Source organism: Macrobrachium rosenbergii, chromosome 56, assembly GCF_040412425.1.
Source record: "Macrobrachium rosenbergii isolate ZJJX-2024 chromosome 56, ASM4041242v1, whole genome shotgun sequence".
Lineage (NCBI taxonomy): Eukaryota > Metazoa > Arthropoda > Malacostraca > Decapoda > Palaemonidae > Macrobrachium > Macrobrachium rosenbergii.
The window spans coordinates 27,842,481-27,862,874 of record NC_089796.1 but is presented as its reverse complement, the minus strand read 5'-3'; the positions used below and the strand labels follow the sequence as shown (position 1 = coordinate 27,862,874).

The 20,394-nt window shown below is 40.5% G+C and overlaps 1 protein-coding gene across 1 annotated transcript; it reads right to left on the bottom strand.

The window, feature by feature from the left end:
- Nucleotides 1-347: 347 nt before the first annotated feature.
- LOC136836132 (uncharacterized) lies at nt 348-19,328 on the bottom strand. The gene is made up of 2 exons (XM_067100124.1): nt 18,863-19,328; nt 348-511 (listed from the first exon to the last, which is right to left on the bottom strand). The coding sequence occupies exons 1-2, from the start codon at nt 19,326-19,328 to the stop codon at nt 348-350; spliced, it is 630 nt and encodes a 209-aa protein (XP_066956225.1).
- Between the last annotated feature and the right edge of the window lie 1,066 nt (nt 19,329-20,394).

Below are 20,394 nucleotides of genomic sequence, written 5' to 3'. Positions count from 1 at the left end.
TAATCAAGTAGTTCTTCTAGCCCCTCAAGAGTTGTATTTTTCAGAAATGCTATGCCCTCCTCAACATCAGTCAAGGGTGGAAACGCTAGACCATCGAGCATACCAACAAAGTGTTTGATTTCCTCCTGGTTTTTATATCTCTGCACAAGACCAAGATCTTGAACTTTCCACCAAGTGCTTTGGGTAAGATGGTAGAAGCAGCCCTGCGTTCTGACATGGTGACCAAGGACTGCTTGAACAGCATTCATGGCAGATTTCTCGAAGTTGATGATTACAACAGTTGGATCAGGAGTAAATACCAGTTCCTCACATCTGTCTACTATTGCCTTGATAACAACTTCATAGCTTCACTGCTGTTTGTTGGGTAGCAAACCATAAACAGCTGAAACTGAAGAACCACCAAGTGGCACACGAATAACATACAGCTGCATGAATATATTTGGGTCTAAAGAAAAGTTGCCATCCATGTACCATGTATCAGATATAGCTAAGTGTTGCAGAACATTATCCTCTGCAAAAACAAGTATCCTGTTTGAAGACTGTGGTACACTGTCATGTATCAGAAAGGGCTGTGGGTGCTTGCTGCCTGTTGTTGACCATTCATCAGGCACAAGAAATTCTCCCAGCGATATTGGTTTCTTTGTTAGTGAACCCTGCTTCTGACATCAGATATTTCTTTTGATAGACTCTCCTCTTCCTAGATGTATTCTCACAGGTTCTGGAGTTTCTTGAATGGCTGTGGCAAGTATAGAAGTTGTACTCTCTCGTGATGTTTTTGCTTTTTGGTGAATATTGCATCGCACCTTCCCTGCTTCAACACCAAAACAGTCAACTTCATGGCTATGGGGCACAGTTACTCTCACATAATCCAGGGTTAAGCGTGTTGTTAATGCACCCTTACATGGTTTGGTTTTTCGTTGTGTACACTCCCATCGAATACGTATCTGTTTTGTCTCTTTTTTTTTTTTTTTGTGTACATGTAGCCTTCATAACAAATCTTGTCTCCACCCCTACTTGTTTTGATTACTTCCACATGTCGTGTGCAGGCTATACCGAGATTTGGTGTCAACTAACAGGGTCCTGGGCGCCAAAGTCCAAGTACACTGTGATAACATGACTATCAACAGAATTGGCAGAACTAGCATCCCAACCACTTAAACTATCACTGGGGTAACAGTAATTTGCTGTATACTAAGGAGAAAAATGTCCAGATGGGAAAATGTCCGTTTTTTTTGGGAGGGGGGGCAGGCGGTTGGAATGTCTGGAGGGGAATATGTCTGGGGGGGGTGGAATATGACTGGCCCCCTCAAAATCAGCGTGGCAAGATGCCAAGACAAAGGGATACGGCCCGAGATTCGGGACCTAGCAGATCACAGGTGTGCTCTAAAGGGCGACTGAAGTGGGACTGATAAGGAAACTGGTGTCTCTCGACCGAGAAGTGGCGTGGATTGAGGAGCGGTCGCCCGACAGTTCTGAAAAACAATTAAGAACCAGCAAAAAGGAGAGCAAAGGGATATGGGTTTTGGGGACAAGGGTATACAGTAAGTACTAGTATGATTATCCTCCTTATGACTAAGCTAATTCAGTTACCTGCCTTGACCCTTTTCTCAAAACTGCATTCAACTATCTCTTTGTAAGTGGGCCAGGAGTCCCTACCATACTCCTAGTCTTGCTGTCCTGTCTTTAAGGGAAATGGATCCCTATATTGAGAGAACGGAGAAACGAGAGCAGCATATATGTGACAATATGTATATCATATTGATAATATACATATATGTGAATATATAATGTGTATAATCCAGAATTGAAAGTTAAAGCGAATGAGAGGAAATCTGAGATATTTTTATATGTATTGGTAGGTTTTGGAAAATATAAAAGTGATTGTGCCAGGCGACCGAATGCTAAGGCGGACAACAAAGACAAAAAGTTGTACAAAACAGACATAGACATACCAAAAGTTCAAATGGTGGAGAGGCAATATGAACGGTGCTAAGGATATATTGTATATAAAAGTTTGTGTAGAACAGTTGAAAGCTTTTATGGTGGTATAAGAATTTAGAGAAAGGGCATTAGATTTAGGAGCAAAGTTGCTGGGTTAAAAATATAGCTAGTGAATGGAGTGTGAAATGGCTGATATTTGCAGATGTACAATACTGATTGGGCATTATGAAAAGAAACTGCAAAAATTATTGTTGTGTTCAAATGTATAAACAGTTTTCCCCAACAAGGGATAATTCCAATGAAATAAACATGTGAGTGGTCTCTGTCCATATTAACATTCAGATTCTATACATTACAAGACATAAGAGCGTTTTGTTTTGAATCGTTACGTGCTTTTAAATGTTTATATTCTTTATATAGCGTGTTTATATGCTTTATATAGGAGTAAACGCTGACGTTGTTAGTTTTACTTGTATATTCTTTTGAATCATAGTTGGTAGGTTAGTTGCCTATTCTAAGTCTTATTATTTCTTCAATATTATAGTTTTTTAACAGAGAGAAGAAAGAGACGAGGAGTGAATATCCCGAAGAAAGGCGAAGAAAAGGAAAGGGAGAGTAGATCTTGACTCCAAGAGCAGGAATTAAGGTCTATTTAAGGAGGGAACGATGGAAGGTTACAGCAGTAAGAATCGTGAAAAGCAGAACGGAGTTAATTCATAGCTTTATGGCGGAGGGAAAGAAACAAACACGAACCACACTCCGGGGATTACTGGTTTCCAGAGATCAAAATGTTTGTTATTTATTGTTCGATCTTGGGTATTTATCAGAACTAGAAAGCTTGTGAAATAATGTTTTCAAGTTTTGCTATTTATGGTGTTTTAAAGAATTTGTGTTTGAACCCCTTAAAGCAATCATGCCAGGATCTTCGTGTTCAAGATTTTAACAAGTAATATAATCTAAATATTTCTGTTTTGATAAGATCAGATTCCTTAGATCATATTGTAAATGTAAAGACAGTATTAGCTTGTTCGTTAAATTCTTGCAAAAACGTGAGTCATGAATACAAAAGTAATTTATCGCGAGAACGGTGAAACTAAACTTGTTAACTTGATTACGATTCCCTGCATTGCCAGAGGTGTATATTTTAAGAAGCTCCACCTGTCCTTATGCAGGTAAAAGTAACAATACGTTATTCGATGAGTAAAATGTATCTGAAGTCCCGCAAGTGTCACCAAGAATATCGTGGGTATTGAGTTAATAATAATAATAATAATAATAATAATAATAATAATAATAATAATAATAATAATAAACATAAACACGTTGGGACATTCTATTATAAACCTTCGGGACACAATGAGAGTCTATTGAACAGTTAAGTAGCGAAGATCATTAGTAGCAGCAAAGTTTTCCTTGCGAGATCAAGCCCTTGAAGTTCTCATTAATGATATTCGAGTCGAAATAATCACGATCACAATTATGCTTCGAGTTTCCCTAAACGAACTCTAGGAGTATTGAAGACAGCAAGGAAAGTTTCTAGTGTTTCCTGAACACTAAATTCTTAATCTTGAAAATGAAGCTTAATGAGAGCCGGAATCTCGTGCAGTTCTGCCACCAGTGAGGGAAAAGTACGGACCAAAAAATCCACCACCTTACATCTTGTTCGTTCTAGTTTTGTGTTTTTGAATATTAGTTTGAAAGTCTTGACAGATACCCATATCGTGCACACACATTTTATATCCAAGGTTTCTGTCTGTTTACGCTGTAGCCCAATACTTCTCTCTAGCAGTTTGATTTACATTTTATATGTTGAACCAGCCTTCATGAATTGAGTGCTCTTCTTGGATATGGTGTCTATAGCTGCCATTCTGTTTCAACATTCAGTTGGAAGAGGCCCTTCATGTCCATCTTCGAGAAGCTTTACTTCATCAAACTTAGATACTTTGTCAACTTTACTGTTGGGAGATTTTAATTGCAGCTTTATCTTCGTAATGAAAAGGAGGTTGATCACTTTCACCATCTGTCCCTCTGTAGTTCCTAACATTCCTCAGTGTTCTTTTCCCTCTCTTCATTAATGGCCATGCGATCTATTTGGTTTCTTTGATTCCCTTCTCGAGATATCCAAGCGTACCTGTGGATGTCCTTTTGATGGAAGAGAATAGCTCCAATCACCAAATTATTCATAGCAGAAAAACTAATAATTTGTACCTCTTTTTGCATGCAGTCTCTCCCAGGCATTCCTTGCCCATTACACTCCCCACCCACATCTTCATTGATCTTAGCTACGTGGTCATTCGTATCACAACAACAATTCTCATACTTCGTTCCAGTATTTCACCTTGAATCACACGGAATCTACTGGTCACTTTGATCAGATAAAGTTTCAATAACCACACTGTCTACTTTACTTCCCAACTTCCTCAACTGTTTTTTGGGTGCACATACTAGTCCTGTATCTGAGTTGGAAATAAACGTAGGAGCTTTCTTGAAAACAAAAGATGAAATTTTATTAGTCGGCCTCTTAACAGTTAATAAGTTACAGGAACAGGGCCTCACTATCGCCTTAAACCTTCAGAATCATGGTAGCACCTGAGCCTCTGTAGCTATTATATGTCCTTGTCCCTGAGTTGTTAGCAGTTTGTGTACTAAATAAGTTGGATAACAGTAGAGGTTTTTTATTAATCAAGAAGCACCCGTTATACTTGTCCCTCCTTCTCAATTTAACCAGCAGATGATAAATATTCAGAGCAACCTTGTCTTCATAGTGAGTTTTCAGGACCCTTTATGACCTTGCATTATATATTTTCAACTCTGTTTCACTTTCCATGGTAGGATTCAAACGAATGACGAGAGTCTCGAGCAAGGACACACAAAATGCAATAAAGACATGCAATTAGTTCAGCTCTTGCATACAGTACATGCATGTCTGTCAAATTCAGATGATCTTATCAGAGTTGACTAGAACTATCCACACCATCAAAGTTCTTTGTATTGCTTCACTGCCTGTAACAGCACTCGTTCCAAAGGGTGTTTCCAAAGAAATCAGTTATGCAACAGTATCCCCTTTGATGCGTTTTTGATGTTACATTAATGTAGAAATCATAGGTTTTGGCAAATGAAACTGCAGAAAGATCAGTGATGCAGAAACCCTTGCCATATCTTGCTATGAGAATTTTTATCTCTATTGTTTTTATGTCTATTTTCCTTTTCATTTTGCTAATATATATAATCTTCTTAAGCCACATAGCAACTTACTTACAGTAAGACTATATAAAATCACAATGAAACATGAGGAAGTTAAAGGAGATGTGTACTGAGTAAAAGTTACGGGAAACTGAGTAGCTGCTCTTTCTTTCAGATGGGAAACACTCACATATGACACGTCTCATCCCATACATGTGCCACGAGGCCATTTTTCTTTCTGTCAAGTGTCGAGCAAATGGTCAACTATAGGATAGCCAAAATGGCCTCTTAGCACATGTATGGGATGAGACGTGTCACATGTGAGTGTTTCCCATCTGAAAGAAAGAGCAGCTACTCAGTTTCCCCGAAACTTTTACTCAACACACATCTCTTTTAACTTCCTCATGTTTCATTGTGAATTTTTTATAGTCTTACTGTAAGTAAGTTGCTGTGTGGCTTAAGAAGATTATATACCGGGTGTTTCGAAATTAGAGGCCCCCCTCCACAGAACAATGGAAAGTTATGAAGTTTTCTGCTATAGCCTATTCCAAGTATATTATTTTAAGTTTCTATTAAGCTATTTTTCATTTTACATTTCTTGTATTTTCAGACTGGGTGACGGAGTTAGATACAGCCATGGCTAACGACTCAGTGGAAATCAGATGGATTTTATATATATATATATATGTGTGTGTGTGTGTGTGTGTGTGTGTGTGTGTGTGTGTGTAATGTGCCTTGCTATACTAATATCACGTAGTCTGTTTAGAGCAGTCATTTACATGCATCTGTTTCTGAGCACTTAATAATTCTTTTAAATTGTTGAGTTAATTGTACATTCAAATTCGACTTTGTAAAACATTTTTAATTACACATTAATTTACCTTTGGCATATACTGTGAACGATATAACTTTCATTTTTAGTTGCGTAATCCACTTAAACGTTAATGGCCCCAGAATTTCGTTTTGCATTAAATTTGTATATTTGTCGACAACTTGGCGCACTTTCTCGACAGGCAAAACGTGTTCCATTGATATCAGTCATTTCACCAGAAAGCTTTTTGCCTTTGCGTCCTTGCACCATTCCATGCCCCAATTATTATCACATAATGGATTGTGCTTCATCTGGGCAAGCGTAGTTGCGTGTCCTATTTCTCATCGATGAAGAATGGGAAAAGTCCCCAAAAAATAGGGCGTGATCATGAAAATACCAAATTATGAATGCACTGAAAATTAGATTATTTAACAATAGCTATATAAAAATCTCTCTCTCTCTCTCTCTCTCTCTCGTTTGCTCTTTTACCTCAGTAAACAATTAAGCATTTTCTACTTGTGAAATTTAGTTAATCTCTCTCTCTCTCTCTCTCTTAATTTTTCTTCTGTTACAACATGTAGCACACACCTTTTCCGACGCTTCCCTTTTATCAACACCCTTTTCAAACAAACCTACTACATCATTCCCCAGCCTTTTATGAAGATCCGCTTCATTGAGTATTAATTTTTCTCCATCTTTCTTCCTTCTTTCCTCCTCCTCCTCCTCCTCCTCCTCCTCCTCCTCCTCCTATTCCTCCTCCTTTTATCCCTCCATCTTCCACCAGCTCGCTTCCTCTCTCTCGATCTGCCGCAACCTTTTAATCAGTTCGGATTTTTTCTGTCATCTTGGCTTCCTTCCTCCCAATTCCTCTCCTCCGTCGTCTTTGCTGCCGCCCCCCCCCCCCGCCCCCCGCCTCATCCCTACCATCCAATATTTCTCTTCCTGCCTCCACCCCCCGGACACCCCTACCTCCATTACTTCCCATTATTTAGGATTTCATTTCGCTTCCTTCTCCCCCTTCCCCATACCTATGCCCTCCTTCCATCATCCTCTCCCCGACACCTTCCCCCTACCCTCCCCTCTACCCTACCTACATCTTTCGTCTGCCCAAAGTTTACTCGAAATCTAAATTGGTTTTCAACGAAGGTCATTCTGACACTGTCGGAGAAGACAGTGATTGCTGGAGTAAAACTGAAACTTTAGCGTGCAAGGAATAAAGGTTACCGTGCATTTTACGTTTCATGTTTGTTTGATGATTTGATGAGAGAAAGGGAAATAGAGAGACAGGAATTCAGATTTGTTTGTATGTGTGTGAGAGAGAGAGAGAGGGAAACAGCGCGAAACAGACTGAGGATTATCCGTCACGCTTTTATTCGACCGTAATATCCCGCTACTGGAAACTGCAGTCTCCTTCTAGTTACTAATGGGATATATCGTCAGAAAATGAAAAAAAAATTCAAGAACTTTCAGCATCAGTAGACACCCATTAGCAAACATAAGAAGAATTGGCCTTGGTAAGTTTTAATTGGTAAATGGGATTAAAATACGCCCATGTTTCATTAACCAACTGGACAAGAGGAAAGAACCACAGCTGATTTTTTGTGGGAAACAAGAAAAGAAAAGAAGACTACAAAAGAGATCCATTACTAAACTGGACTAAAAAAGGACTTCGGTAGAGACTTTTCATTAAACAGTACATTAATAGGACCTCGGCAGCATTTCATGAGTAAACAGGATTAAAAGAGGGCCTCGATATGATGTCAATAGGCAACAGACCAAAATGTTGTCCACAGTAGACGTTCGGCAAGGACCTCTCCCCCTTTTTTTTTTTTTAACCTCTTATTGTGACACGAAACCCAGCGACCTTTCCAACATATGCCATATGTGAAATTATTTTCCAAGGCCTTAACCTAAAGGTAAGTAAAGGTAAAGTACCAACCCTCGTGGATCGTATTTCACTGGATGTTTGATTTGAAGAAAGAACTGATATTGTTCTGTTATGTGTGCGTGTTTGATAGTCCCTGTCTCCTGATGTAAGTCTCTTGGGAGTATACATGATAATGCTATTTTTTCTTCCCAGTGCTTTCCTCTCTCTCTCTCTCTCTCTCTCTTCTCTCTCTCTCTCTCTCTGACTTTCAGTTGAGTCCTCCAAGCGAAATGGGGAAGAGGGCGCACTCCCAACACCCACGGGAGAGGAAAGAATGGTCTCGGTGCGTTCCTTTAAAAACAACGTGCTTCTTTTAACCTACATGTATGTGTGTATACGTATATTCACAAACGTATACGAACACACATTATACATGTAGATTAAAAGAAGCACGTTGTTTTTAAAGGAACGCACCGAAACCATTCTTTCCTCTCCCGTGGGTGTTGGGAGTGCGCCCTCTTCCCCATTTCGATTGGAGGACTCAATTGAAAGTCAGAGAGAGAGAGAGAGAGAGAGAGAGAGAGAGAGAGAGAGAGAGAGAGAGAGAGCACTAGGAAGAAAAAATAGTATTATCATGTATACTTCCAAGAGACTTACATCAGGAGACAGGGACTATCAAACGCCCACACATAACAGAACGATATCAGTTCTTTCTTCAAATCAAACATCCAGTGAAATACGATCTACGAGGATTAGTACGTCATTGGAGTAATTCCTCAGAGCCTCAGCCCCAGTGGGATGAAACGAGTGAGGAGATATTCCCTCTCTCCCTCTCTCTGTGAAGCTGAAGAAACTCAGCACGACCTCGAAGAGATGACCATTTATTCGGACGAACGTTGTGATCAGCAAGGAAGATTCTATTTTCATCTCCAGCTCTCAATACTAAACCAAGTAAATCCTTTGAGGCCTTCTTTGATTTCCCTGACATTCGTCAACGGAGCAGAGCTGCTTTTCAATTCCATGCCATCCCGGCGAGAGAGATTTGATAAAGCACTTTGTATTCGTGGAGTGCCCTCTACCACCCTCCACCCTCTCCCCAATTCATTCCAAAACACACACCTCTTAGGCCCACCGCCAAACACCGCCCCCCCCCCTCCCTCTCTCCCCTCCCACTCCCTCCCAGCATAATTCCAGTGGTTGTTTATCAGAGGACATGGTTTTGTAGAGAGGCTCAAATGCCGGGCGTTTGATGATCCGAAATTCGGATATAGTTCTTGGCGCTGAATACTTTGCTCATAATTATAAAAGAGGTTGTGAGGTCTTCTGAAACGGCTACACCGTCATTCAATTACAATTCCTGCATTACTTCGTCATGCTGTTTATTTATGTCTACATGCTAATGTTTTCTCACTGTTTATCTTTATTTTTATCTATTGACTGTATTTTCTTGTATCTTTTTTCTTCCCTGTTTTCTGGTTTTGGGCAGCTTGGACTGCAAGTTAACAGACTTTTTAGCGTCTTGAATTATCTGGGTACCGATAAAGGGACTACTAACTTCGCAGCGATGGATTTCCTAATTTGATTGCTCGTGATGTCTATGGAAGCAAAACGTAAGAATAATTATAACAATTTCTTTCCAAGTGAGAACGTTCATATAGTGAATTATTTGGAAGGAAAATACTTACGAAGATATTTATAAGAGAGAATCTTTGTAATGCACTTAGAATTGGGAATGTACGTGGTGACGGTATTCGGAAAGGAAAATATTTTAGGTTATATATTTAAAAGCAAAAGCATTTTAGAACATATTTGGAAGCGAAAACGTAAGTGGAGAAGTATTTAGAAGTAAAAGAATTTCTCAAGGTGGTTTTGGGAAAATATTTGTTTCTGTGATTGGAAGTGATAGTAGTATGTGAGTGTTATATTTATAAGATTTTGAAAGTCAAATATCTGAAAATCAACGATTCTTTTTATACAATAATAATATATTTGTAGGTGATGATATATCTGAAAGTCCGAACATTAAATTAGGGTAAGCTGGGGAGTTCAAATATTTCTGGAAAGTTGCGAGGAAGTGAAAATATTTCCCACAAATTTAGTGATTAGCGGGTTGAATTTGGACTTGAAAATATTAGCGAGAGTGAAAATGTTTTTGTATTCACTATTTGGAAGCAAAAACACATGGGAAGATGTGTGTGAGAGAAGAAATACTTTGGGGATGAATTTCAAAGAGAAACTTTGGTACGAATCAGTAAAACATTTTCACTAAAACACAGGGAAGTGAAAGTGATTGGCACGGAAATGTTTAGCTGTGAAAACAATATTGCAGATAAATTTAAAACACTTTGGAGATGAATTTGTGAGTGAAAACAGTAATGAATGAAGACAGATATAGTTTAGTAAACATTTACGGAATGCAACCAAGAGAGCAAGTGTTAATGTCGGCTCTGGCGATAATTGTTCCTTTAGTCACTGTTGCTCTTTCTTTCTGTAAATGCAATTCTGGATATTTAAAGAAAAGAGCATTAGCTAAATAGTGAAGGACACAACAAATGTTATTAAACGAATTCAAATTGATTTTTAATTCAAGCATTCATTTATTTTTACTTCATTTAATAATCTAGAAATCTTAATGAAAGATGTGAAGTAAAAAAAAAAAAAAAAGAAACTTTCCATTACCAGGAGAACGAGACGAATGCAAGAAGACTAAAAAAAAAATAAAAAGAAAACCCTCTTCTGCTGTTGCCACCATGAGAGAAATCCAAAAGTAATGGCCTGAAATAGCTTCCGTAATTGCTGGGAAGTTCCTTATCTCACACGAAATGATGCTCTCGTAAATCAAGAGATCTTTTTCCGAATCTCTTTCAGCTGCTTCGCTGGTTTATTGTTCGCATGTTGCCTTTTTATTTTCTTTTCTCTAGTCCTCGGCAAGTCTCTTTCAAAAGCTTGGTGTGCCATTTATTACGATCCTTTTCATCCTCAGCTGGATTTTCAGGAGATATTTTGAGTTAATCATCAACATCATTCAAGATCTCGTGAAATAGAGGTAAAAGTTTGCTAACATGCAAAGGGAGCTTAGCAGGATACAGCAGGATACATATATGTGGACAAAGAAGCAAACAAATAGAAGAGAAAATAAAAGACTATAATAGGACCATGAACCTAACAAGTAAATATATACATGACTTGCCCGGTACTGCCTTATCCTTTTATTTCCGGTTTTCCATTTTTCCAGCCTAATATCCTTTAAAATAGCTCAGGCCTGGAGGAATTCATCTGATGAGGTTATAAGAATCGAGGGAATTAGAGTGTTATAACTATGTGGAAATACTAACAGACAACTGACTAAATTCGTCCCAGGTTTAACGAACTGGTGTATGTCATCTTTTTGTCTGAGTCCTCCAGCCACAATGACCAGATTTGCACGTTGCAACATATTAAAACCTCCTCGATAGCCGTAAATATTGAATAATCTTAGCTGATAATTTTCGGTTGAGACCACTGTCACGAAACCGGAGGTGAAGCAATGAACCAAATTTAAAGAATTTTGACGGCTGAGAAGCAACTGAAGACAACGGATTAAAAGTAAAAGCAGCCAACCGATGCACCCGAGGGCCAAAGGGACGCTAGCAAAATCTTGGACATGTACAAATTAAGAATAAGATTCCTAAACAATAATGAATGCCAGGTTGGTAACAAACTTTAGACCAACGACACTCCTGGACTCCCTGAAAAAGCTATGTAAACAGTGATCAAAGTCAGATTGGTGAAATTCCTCCAAGGAAACGTTATGGTTACCAGGAACCAGTATGGCTTTACTAAGGGCAGATGCGCCCAGCTAGCCGCAGCTGTGATTTCCGAAATCATAGTCACAGCCCAAACGGAAGACCATGAATGTAACGTAGTCTTACGAGACATGGCATAAGCCTTCGACAAAGCCTGGCACGAAAAACACGGATTCAGATTGATAGAGGCTGCCTTTCCTGATCAATCTTTAAGGCTATTGTGCAGTTTCCTGGACAATACGAGGGGTCACATGGGAATGGAGAAAATAACCGGGCCAGAGTTTCTAATTATGTGTGGAATACATTAGAGAAACGTGCTGGCACCCATCCTATTTATCCTTTACATAGGATACACTCCAACCCCGTCTTGGGAATGCCACAAATTAATCTTTGCTGATGATAACACAAATCATCACTCACCCCAATGAGAAGAGCAACTGCCAGAAGGTCAGCAAAGTCAATGGACTTGAAGCGGAAAATGAATACGAGTCATAAAAATTCCAGCTGCTGGTCGCTGGTGTAGTGGTTATTGTCTTGCATGCCATTCAGATGTCATGAGCTCGCGCCTCAGCCAGGGCGATGAAAAACCACTGTCTCTGTTAAGTTAAGTATAGCTTAGTTTTACCAGACCACTGAGCTGATTAACAGCTCTCCTAGGGCTGGCCCGAAGGATTAGACTTATTTTACGTGGCTAAGAACCAATTGGTTACTTAGCAACGGGACCTACAGCTTATTGTGGAATCCGAACCACGTTATAGCGAGAAATGAATTTCTATCACCAGAAATAAATTCCTCTAACTCTTCATCAGCCGGCCGGGGAATTGAACTCCGGCCCATCGAGTGACAGTCCGCACTCTACTGACTCACCCAACGAAGAGCTACCATTGTCTCTGTATCATGATCAGTTACTGCCGCGGTGTTGGGGTTGGGGGGGATCGGTGGTGGGAGGTTGAAACCAACATATTCTTTGGAAGCTTGCATTTCAAGTCAATGGTCGGTGGGCTTGTACCATATGAATAGGTTTCAGCTACTGAATAAAATAAAAAACTAGTAGATGTTGTTGTGGAAGACAGAGTGATCACTTCTAGGGACAACAGACGAGTTCTGGGAGTCACGTTTACCAAGACAGGACTGAGGAAACAATACTAAGTGGCGTGAAAAAACTGAGACAACTTCCAAAAGGGTCAAAGGTCTAAAGATATCAGAACGAACACATACTTGCTGCTATTTAAGACTGAATAACACTCTGGTAAGGCTCAGACTCGCTGCCTCAACTGAAAGTGCTTCTCCAGATCCTGATCCTATCTACGAAGGGTATAAAAAAAGAGAAAGAGAGAGGAGAGAAGAAAAAACCGAAATGATATCAACGGAGAAAGATTAAACAGATGGAGGTCTGAAGCAAAAAGAGCAAAGATTACCACAAGGAAACAATGACAAAATCACCATATAGAAAAATAACTTTACCCATGCGAATATATTACTTAGTCATCATCATATTAATTATCACCTGCCACATACGATCTCCAACTCCCTTCAGCTTACACCTTATACCTTATGCGCCCGTCCCACATAACCTATTCGCTCCCCCCCATCTCATATATCTTCCTAATCCCCTAGGCGTTACAGCCGTTGGGGAAGTTACCGATAAGGGATATGTTTTTATCACATTATCTCATCATCTCTTGTACTTGTTCAGAACTCGTACCATTAGATGTTTCCACAGAATCACGAGATAAGGTTATATATAACTGGTATTTATTACTGATAATATTAGGCATTAAATATATATATATATATATATATATATATATATATATATATATATCAATCATAAATCAAACGTCCTTTAATATCCAATTCGCTCTACCTCGGAAATAATATATTTTCATATATGTTACCGAAGGGGAATTTTTAATTGATAATAAGTTCGTCGTCTCGTGGGCTCGAACCAGCGAAGACAAGAACTCAGGACTACAGTGGACGCATTTTAACCCACGCGGCCAGCAAGTGAGGTATAAGTGGATATCGTCTTCCCATATACAAATCGCCCGTCGAACTCAGGTGTTTGTATTTGGAGACGATATTCACCCACCTCTGCCATGCTAACCATGTAGAGCATTTGTCGCATGCAGTCATATTATGGCTTTTTTCATCACACCACCGTGATTCATATTCAATCAGTAAGCTACAAACGTCCTTTAATATCAAATTCGCTCTACCTCGGAAATAATATATTTTCATGTATGTTACCGAAGGGGAATTTTTAATTGATAGCAAGTTCGTCGTCTCGTGGGCTCAAACCAGCAAAGACAAGAACTCAGGACTACAGTGGACGCATTTTAACCCACGCGGCCAGCAAGTGAGGTATAAGTGGATATCGTCTTCCCATATACAAATCGCCCGTCGAACTCAGGTGTTTGTATATGGAAACGATATTCACCCACCTCTGCCATGCTAACCACATAGTGCGTTTGTCGCACGCAGCCATATTATGACTTTTTTTATAACATCACCGTGATTCATATTCAATCAGTAAGCTACAAACGTCCTTTAATATCCAATTCGCTCTACCTCGGAAATAATATATTTTCATATACGTTACCGAAGGGGAATTTTTAATTGATAATAAGTTCATCGTCTCGTGGGCTCAAACCAGTGAAAACAAGAACTCAGGACTACAGTTGACGCATTTTAACCCACGCGACCAGCAAATGAGGTATAAGTGGATATCGTCTTCCCATATACAAATCGTCCATCAAACCCAGGTGTTTGTATTTGGAGACGATATTCACCCACCTCTGCCATGCTAACCACGTAGTGCATTTGTCGCACGCAGCCATATTATGACTTTTTTTATCACATCACCGTGATTCATATTCAGTCAGTAAGCTACAAACGTCCTTCAATATCCAATTCGCTCTACCTCGGAAATAATATATTTTCATATATGTTACCGAAGGGGAATTTTTAATTGATAATAAGTTCGTCGTCTCGTGGGCTCGAACCAGCGAAGACAAGAACTCAGGACTACAGTGGATGCATTTTAACCCACACGGCCAGCAAGTGAGGTATAAGTGGATATCGTCTTCCCATATACAAATCGCCCGTCGAACTCAGGTGTTTGTATTTGGAGACGATATTTACCCACCTTGCCATGCTAACAACGTAGTGCGTTTGTCGCACGCAGCCATATTATGACTTTTTTTATCACACCACCGTGATTCATATTCAATCAGTAAGCTACAAACGTCCTTTGATATCCAGTTCACTCTATCTCGGAAATAATATATTTTCATATATGTTACCGAAGGGGAATTTTTAATTGATAATAAGTTCGCCGTCTCGTGGGCTCGAACCAGCGAAGACAAGAACTCAGGACTACAGTGGACGCATTTTAACCCATGCGGCCAGCAAGTGAGGTATAAGTGGATATCGTCTTCCCATATACAAATCGCCCTTCGAACTCAGGTGTTTGTATTTGGAGATGATATTCACCCACCTCTGCCATGCTAACCACGTGAGTGCGTTTTTACGCAGCCAGCCATATTATGACTTTTTTTATAACATCACCGTGATTCATATTCAATCAGTAAGCTACAAACGTCCTTTAATATCCAATTCGCTCTACCTCGGAAATAATATATTTTCATATATGTTACCGAAGGGAATTTTTAATTGATAATAAGTTTCGTCGTCGTGGGCTCGAACCAGTGAAGACAAGAACTCAGGACTACAGTGGACGCATTTTAACCCATGCAGCCAGCAAGTGAGGTATAAATGGATATCGTCTTCCTATATACAAATCGCCCATCAAACTCAGGTCTTTGTATTTGGAGACGATATTTACCTACCTCTGCCATGCTAACCACGTAGTGCGTTTGTCCCACGCAGCCATATTATGACTTTTTTTATCACATCACCATGATTCATATTCAATCAGTAAGCTACAAACGTCCTTCAATATCCAATTCGCTCTACCTCGGAAATAATATATTTTCATATATGTTACCGAAAGAGAATTTTTAATTGATAAATAAGTTTGTCGTCTCATGGTCTCAAACCAGCGAAGACAAGAACTCAGGACTACAGTGGACGCATTTTAAACCACGTGGCCAGCAAGTGAGGTATAAATGGATATCGTCTTCCCATATACAAATCGCCCGTCGAACTCAGGTGTTTGTATTTGGAGACGATATTTACCTACCTCTGCCATGCTAACCACGTAGTGTGTTTGTCGCACGCAGCCATATTATGGCTTTTTTTATCACATCACCGTGATTCATGTTCAATCAGTAAGCTACAAACGTCCTTTAATATTCAATTCGCTTTACCTCGGAAATAATATATTTTCATATATGTTACCGAAGGGGAATTTTTAATTGATAATAAGTTCTTCGTCTCGTGGGCTCAAACCAGCGAAGAAAAGAACTCAGGACTACAGTGGACGCATTTTAACCCACTCGAATTGGATATTAAAGGAAGTTTGTAGCTTACTGATCGAATATGAATCATGGTGATGTGATAAAAAGTCATAATATGGCTGCGCAAATGTACAAACGCGCACGTGGTTAGCATGGCAGAGTGGTGAATATCGTCTCCAAATACAAGCACCTAAGTTTGACAGGCGATTTGTATATGGGAAGACGATATCCACTTATATCTCACTTGCTGGCCGTCAGTTCAAAAAATGCATCCACTGTAGTCCTGAGTTCTTGTCTTTGCTGGTTGAGCCCACGAAATGACGAACTTATTATCAATTAAAAATTCCTTCGGTAACATATATGAAAATATATTATTTCGAGGTAGAGCAAATTGATATTAAAGGACGTTTGTAGCATACTGATTGAATATGAATCACGGTGATGTGATAAAAAGTTATATATATATATATATATATATATATATATATATATATATATATATATATATATATATATATATATATATATATATATATATATATATATATATATATATACTGTATATATGTGTATATATATATAAAAATTTTTATCACATCATTGTGACATTTTGTGTAGAAACTTTAAGCTACAAATGTCGTTTAATGTCCAATTCGCACTATTCCGGGAGTATCCCCGAAGGAAAATTAAAAGTGATAAATGGTTTGGTACTGTACAGTCACTCTTGAAAGTCCTGGCACACTTTTCAGAGCATTTTGTTCACCATTAGATTTTTTTTTTTAAATCACATAGAAACCAAAGTTTACAATCAGAATAAGATTAATATGTATACAAACAATATAATAGCCTATATAAAATTGGCAGAAAAATATCATGAATTATCAAAATTGAATGAAACATTTTGAAACCCAAAACTATCGTTCGGTGAAGTTAGGGGGTTAAAGTATGGAGTGCGTTGATCTTCTTCAAAATCTCAATAACTTGTGATATTGCATTTGAATAATCATATTTAAGACAACTAATTAAGTTAATATCGATATCCGTAGATATTCGTTTCAGTCTAAAATAAGGAAAAAGGCTTCCTCCGTATTTGAATGACATTGTTCGTCATGACGTCACTCATCCTGTGAGCGGGGAACCAAACCATTTAACATAAATCGGTACTGTCAACTGTATCGGGATGGGTCTTTACTGTTGTCGTCCCTGGAAAACACGGTAAGCTTTAAATAAATTATGTGAAGAAAGAGTTATGTAGGTAAAAGTTGAATAAAAAACTAATATGTAAAATTTAAAAATAATGTCACTAAAGATGAATTTTAGCTTGCTTTTTTATTGTAAATGTATTATAACAGTCATATTGCTTTATTTCATAATGTTCCTTTCATAAGAATGAAGGTTTTATTGTCATAATGTCTATCATAAGAATTGGGGATTTATAATACCATAGGTTTATCATAAAGATGAGACCGTTAGACGTCTCTTTATGGTATAGGCCTATTGTGAAAATGGCACCATATCATTATAGGTCCATAATATGGATTTGATCTTTATATCACTATAGACCTACCATATGAATTAAATATTTGTATCTGTATAGGCCTATTATACAAATCACGGTGTTATTTCGTTATAGAGATATAACGAGTGCATATTTTAGAGAAACTTTGTTTCATTCCAGTATATCTTTCCTTTGATAATGATCCATCTACACTTTACACAAGTGTTAAATGCAAATTGTTCTATGAATAATTTTGTATATACAGAGATAGGGAGTAGGCCTAGGATCTACGGTCGTGTTCTTCATCTTAATTGTAATTTTCATCAGATTTTACAATTGCTTTATCACCTATAGCCATTATCCTAAAAACATCCAACCATCACGGAAGAGCGGAAGAATTACTGCAGCAGCTCTGTGGGGATGGATGGCTGCCAGTGGTCCAGGGAAACTTATAGAAATAGACGCACAACTGAATAATTCCCAATATATTAGCGTTCTAGGGGAAGTTTTAGTTCCATCATTGACAGCCCTGCTATTCCCTGACCCAGAACCATTTTCTGTAGTCATGGGCAACTCTTATGTCCATAATGCCCAAACTGTAAAAGAATGGCTCAGAACAACATCCATGTGTAATTAGAATCGAATGGCCAGCAAAGTCATCTGACATAAATCCCATTGAAAGTATTTGGGGTTATATAATATAACTAATAAAGGGTATGCAAGTAATGCCAAGACCAGGAATCACTTAGTAAGACACGCCAAAGTCAATCTGGGAGTCATTTAATCCTAAACAGAGCGAAATAAACATTTGTGAAATAATAGAGTTCAATGTCTAAGAGATTATATATATGTTAATTAACTGGCATCATGTCACGGAATACAATGGGAGCATAAGTGACCTGAGGTCGATAATAATTAACAATAAAAATACAGCGAACAGTACACTTTACAATGTGAAAATAGACAGAAGTGAAATTGAATACAATCTTGATGCCTGTGAAAGAAGAAATACATGATACACAATTGACAACAGGTAAACAATTATATACATAGTTTAAATGATTGAATTTGTGTGATCTGGCATGTTAGGCATGATTAATTGTAGAGGCAAAGAAAATGGGACGACTCCACAGAAAACTTGCTCAGCAGAGACTTTACGAATGACTTTACAGATGACTTTACAAACACTCCCTCACCAAGACGTGGGTAACGTCTGATTAGTCGGCATATCTGCTGGGCGCTGAAGGGTGCCACGGCTGCATGAAGACATCGGGGGAACGCCCTGTGTGTGGGGGTGCCTGACTGCGGGTGTGGGCAGGCTTTTTCGGAGGTGGCTGCATGCCCGCGAAGGCTGACCAGGCGAAGGGTGCATTGCGGTGACGTCTGTGTCCTCCTCCAGGAGGGCGGGCTTGACCCGGTCTATTGACACCCAATCGTTCCTCCCGTGAAGTGTGAGCAGGAACACCTTGTTGTTCCGCTCCAGCAAGCGGAAGGGTCCGCTGTAGGGCCTGGTCAGTGGCGGGCGGACGGCGTCATCCCTAACGAAGACATGGGTGGTGGAGGCCAGGCCTGGTGGCGTGAAGGTGGCCGACCTGTTGGTGTATGTCCGCTTGCAGGGGGTGAACTTGCCGACTATGTCGCGAAGCCTCTGGACCGATGGGTTGTGGCGATCCTCTGTCACAAGCTCGAGCGGGACCACGAGGGACTCGCCGTAGGTTTTCTCAGCTGCGGACGGGGCGCCGTCGGACCTAGGGGCGGTTCTCAACCCGAAGAGGACCCATGGCAGCTGGTACTTCCAGTCCTCGGCGGTGCAGCGGGCCATAAGGGACGACTTCAGGGATCTGTGAAACCGCTCGACCAAGCCATTGGCTGCAGGGTGTAGGCCGTGGTGGTGTGATGCGCTGTCCCCAGCAGCCGAGCCAGGGCGGACCACAATTCGGACAGGAAGGCGGGACCCCTGTCGGTTGTGATGTGGTCTGGGATGCCAAAGCGGCTGATCCAACTGGAGAGCAGGGCCTCGCAGGAACTCGCCTACCCCGGACTTGGTGTGATGTCCCACCTTGCTGGTTTGGCACTGCAGGCACTGCCTCGGCCAGGTCCTCGTGTCTTTCTGCACTCCATGCCAGACGAACTTCTCTTACAGCAGCTTGGCTGTTGTCCTGCCAGAGGGGTGTGAGAGGCCATGGATGACGTCAAATACCTGATGGCGGCGGGAGGCTGGCACCAGGGGGTGGGGCTGGCCGGTACTGACGTCGCAGAGGAGACTTGGGTCCCCGGAGGCGAGGGGCACGTCCCGCCACTTCAGGGACGTGATGGTGGTGCAGTTGGCTGGGGTCTCTGGGTCGGCGATCTGCTCCCTGGCAAGGTCTTCGTAGTTGATCCCGAGCTGCACTGCGTTTAGCTTGACTCTGGAGAGGGCATCCGCCACAGGGTTCTTCCTGCCGGAGAGGTACTTGACGGAGCAGGTGAACTCGGCAATGGCCGAGAGATGCCGCTGCTGCCTGGAAGACCATGCGTCCCCCTGCTTGGTGAAGCCGTGTACCAGCGGCTGGTGGTCCGTGTAGATTGTGAAGGGCATGCCCTCCAGGAGGAACTTGAAGTGCCAGACTGCACGGTACACTGTGCAGAGTTCCCTGTCGAAGGTGCAGTAGTGGGCCTCTGTGTGGTTGAACTTCTTGCTGAAGAAGGCGATGGGCTGAGGGGCGCCGTCGATGACCTGCTCCAGGACAGCACCACAGGCGACATTGCTGGCATCCGTCGTCAGCTGGAGGTGGCCGCTGGGATCCTGGTGGACCAAGGCGGTTGCCTCGGTGAGGGCAGCCTTCATCAGGGAGAAGGCCTGCTGCTGGCTGGGTCCCCACAACAAGGACTTTGGTTGGCCTTTCAGA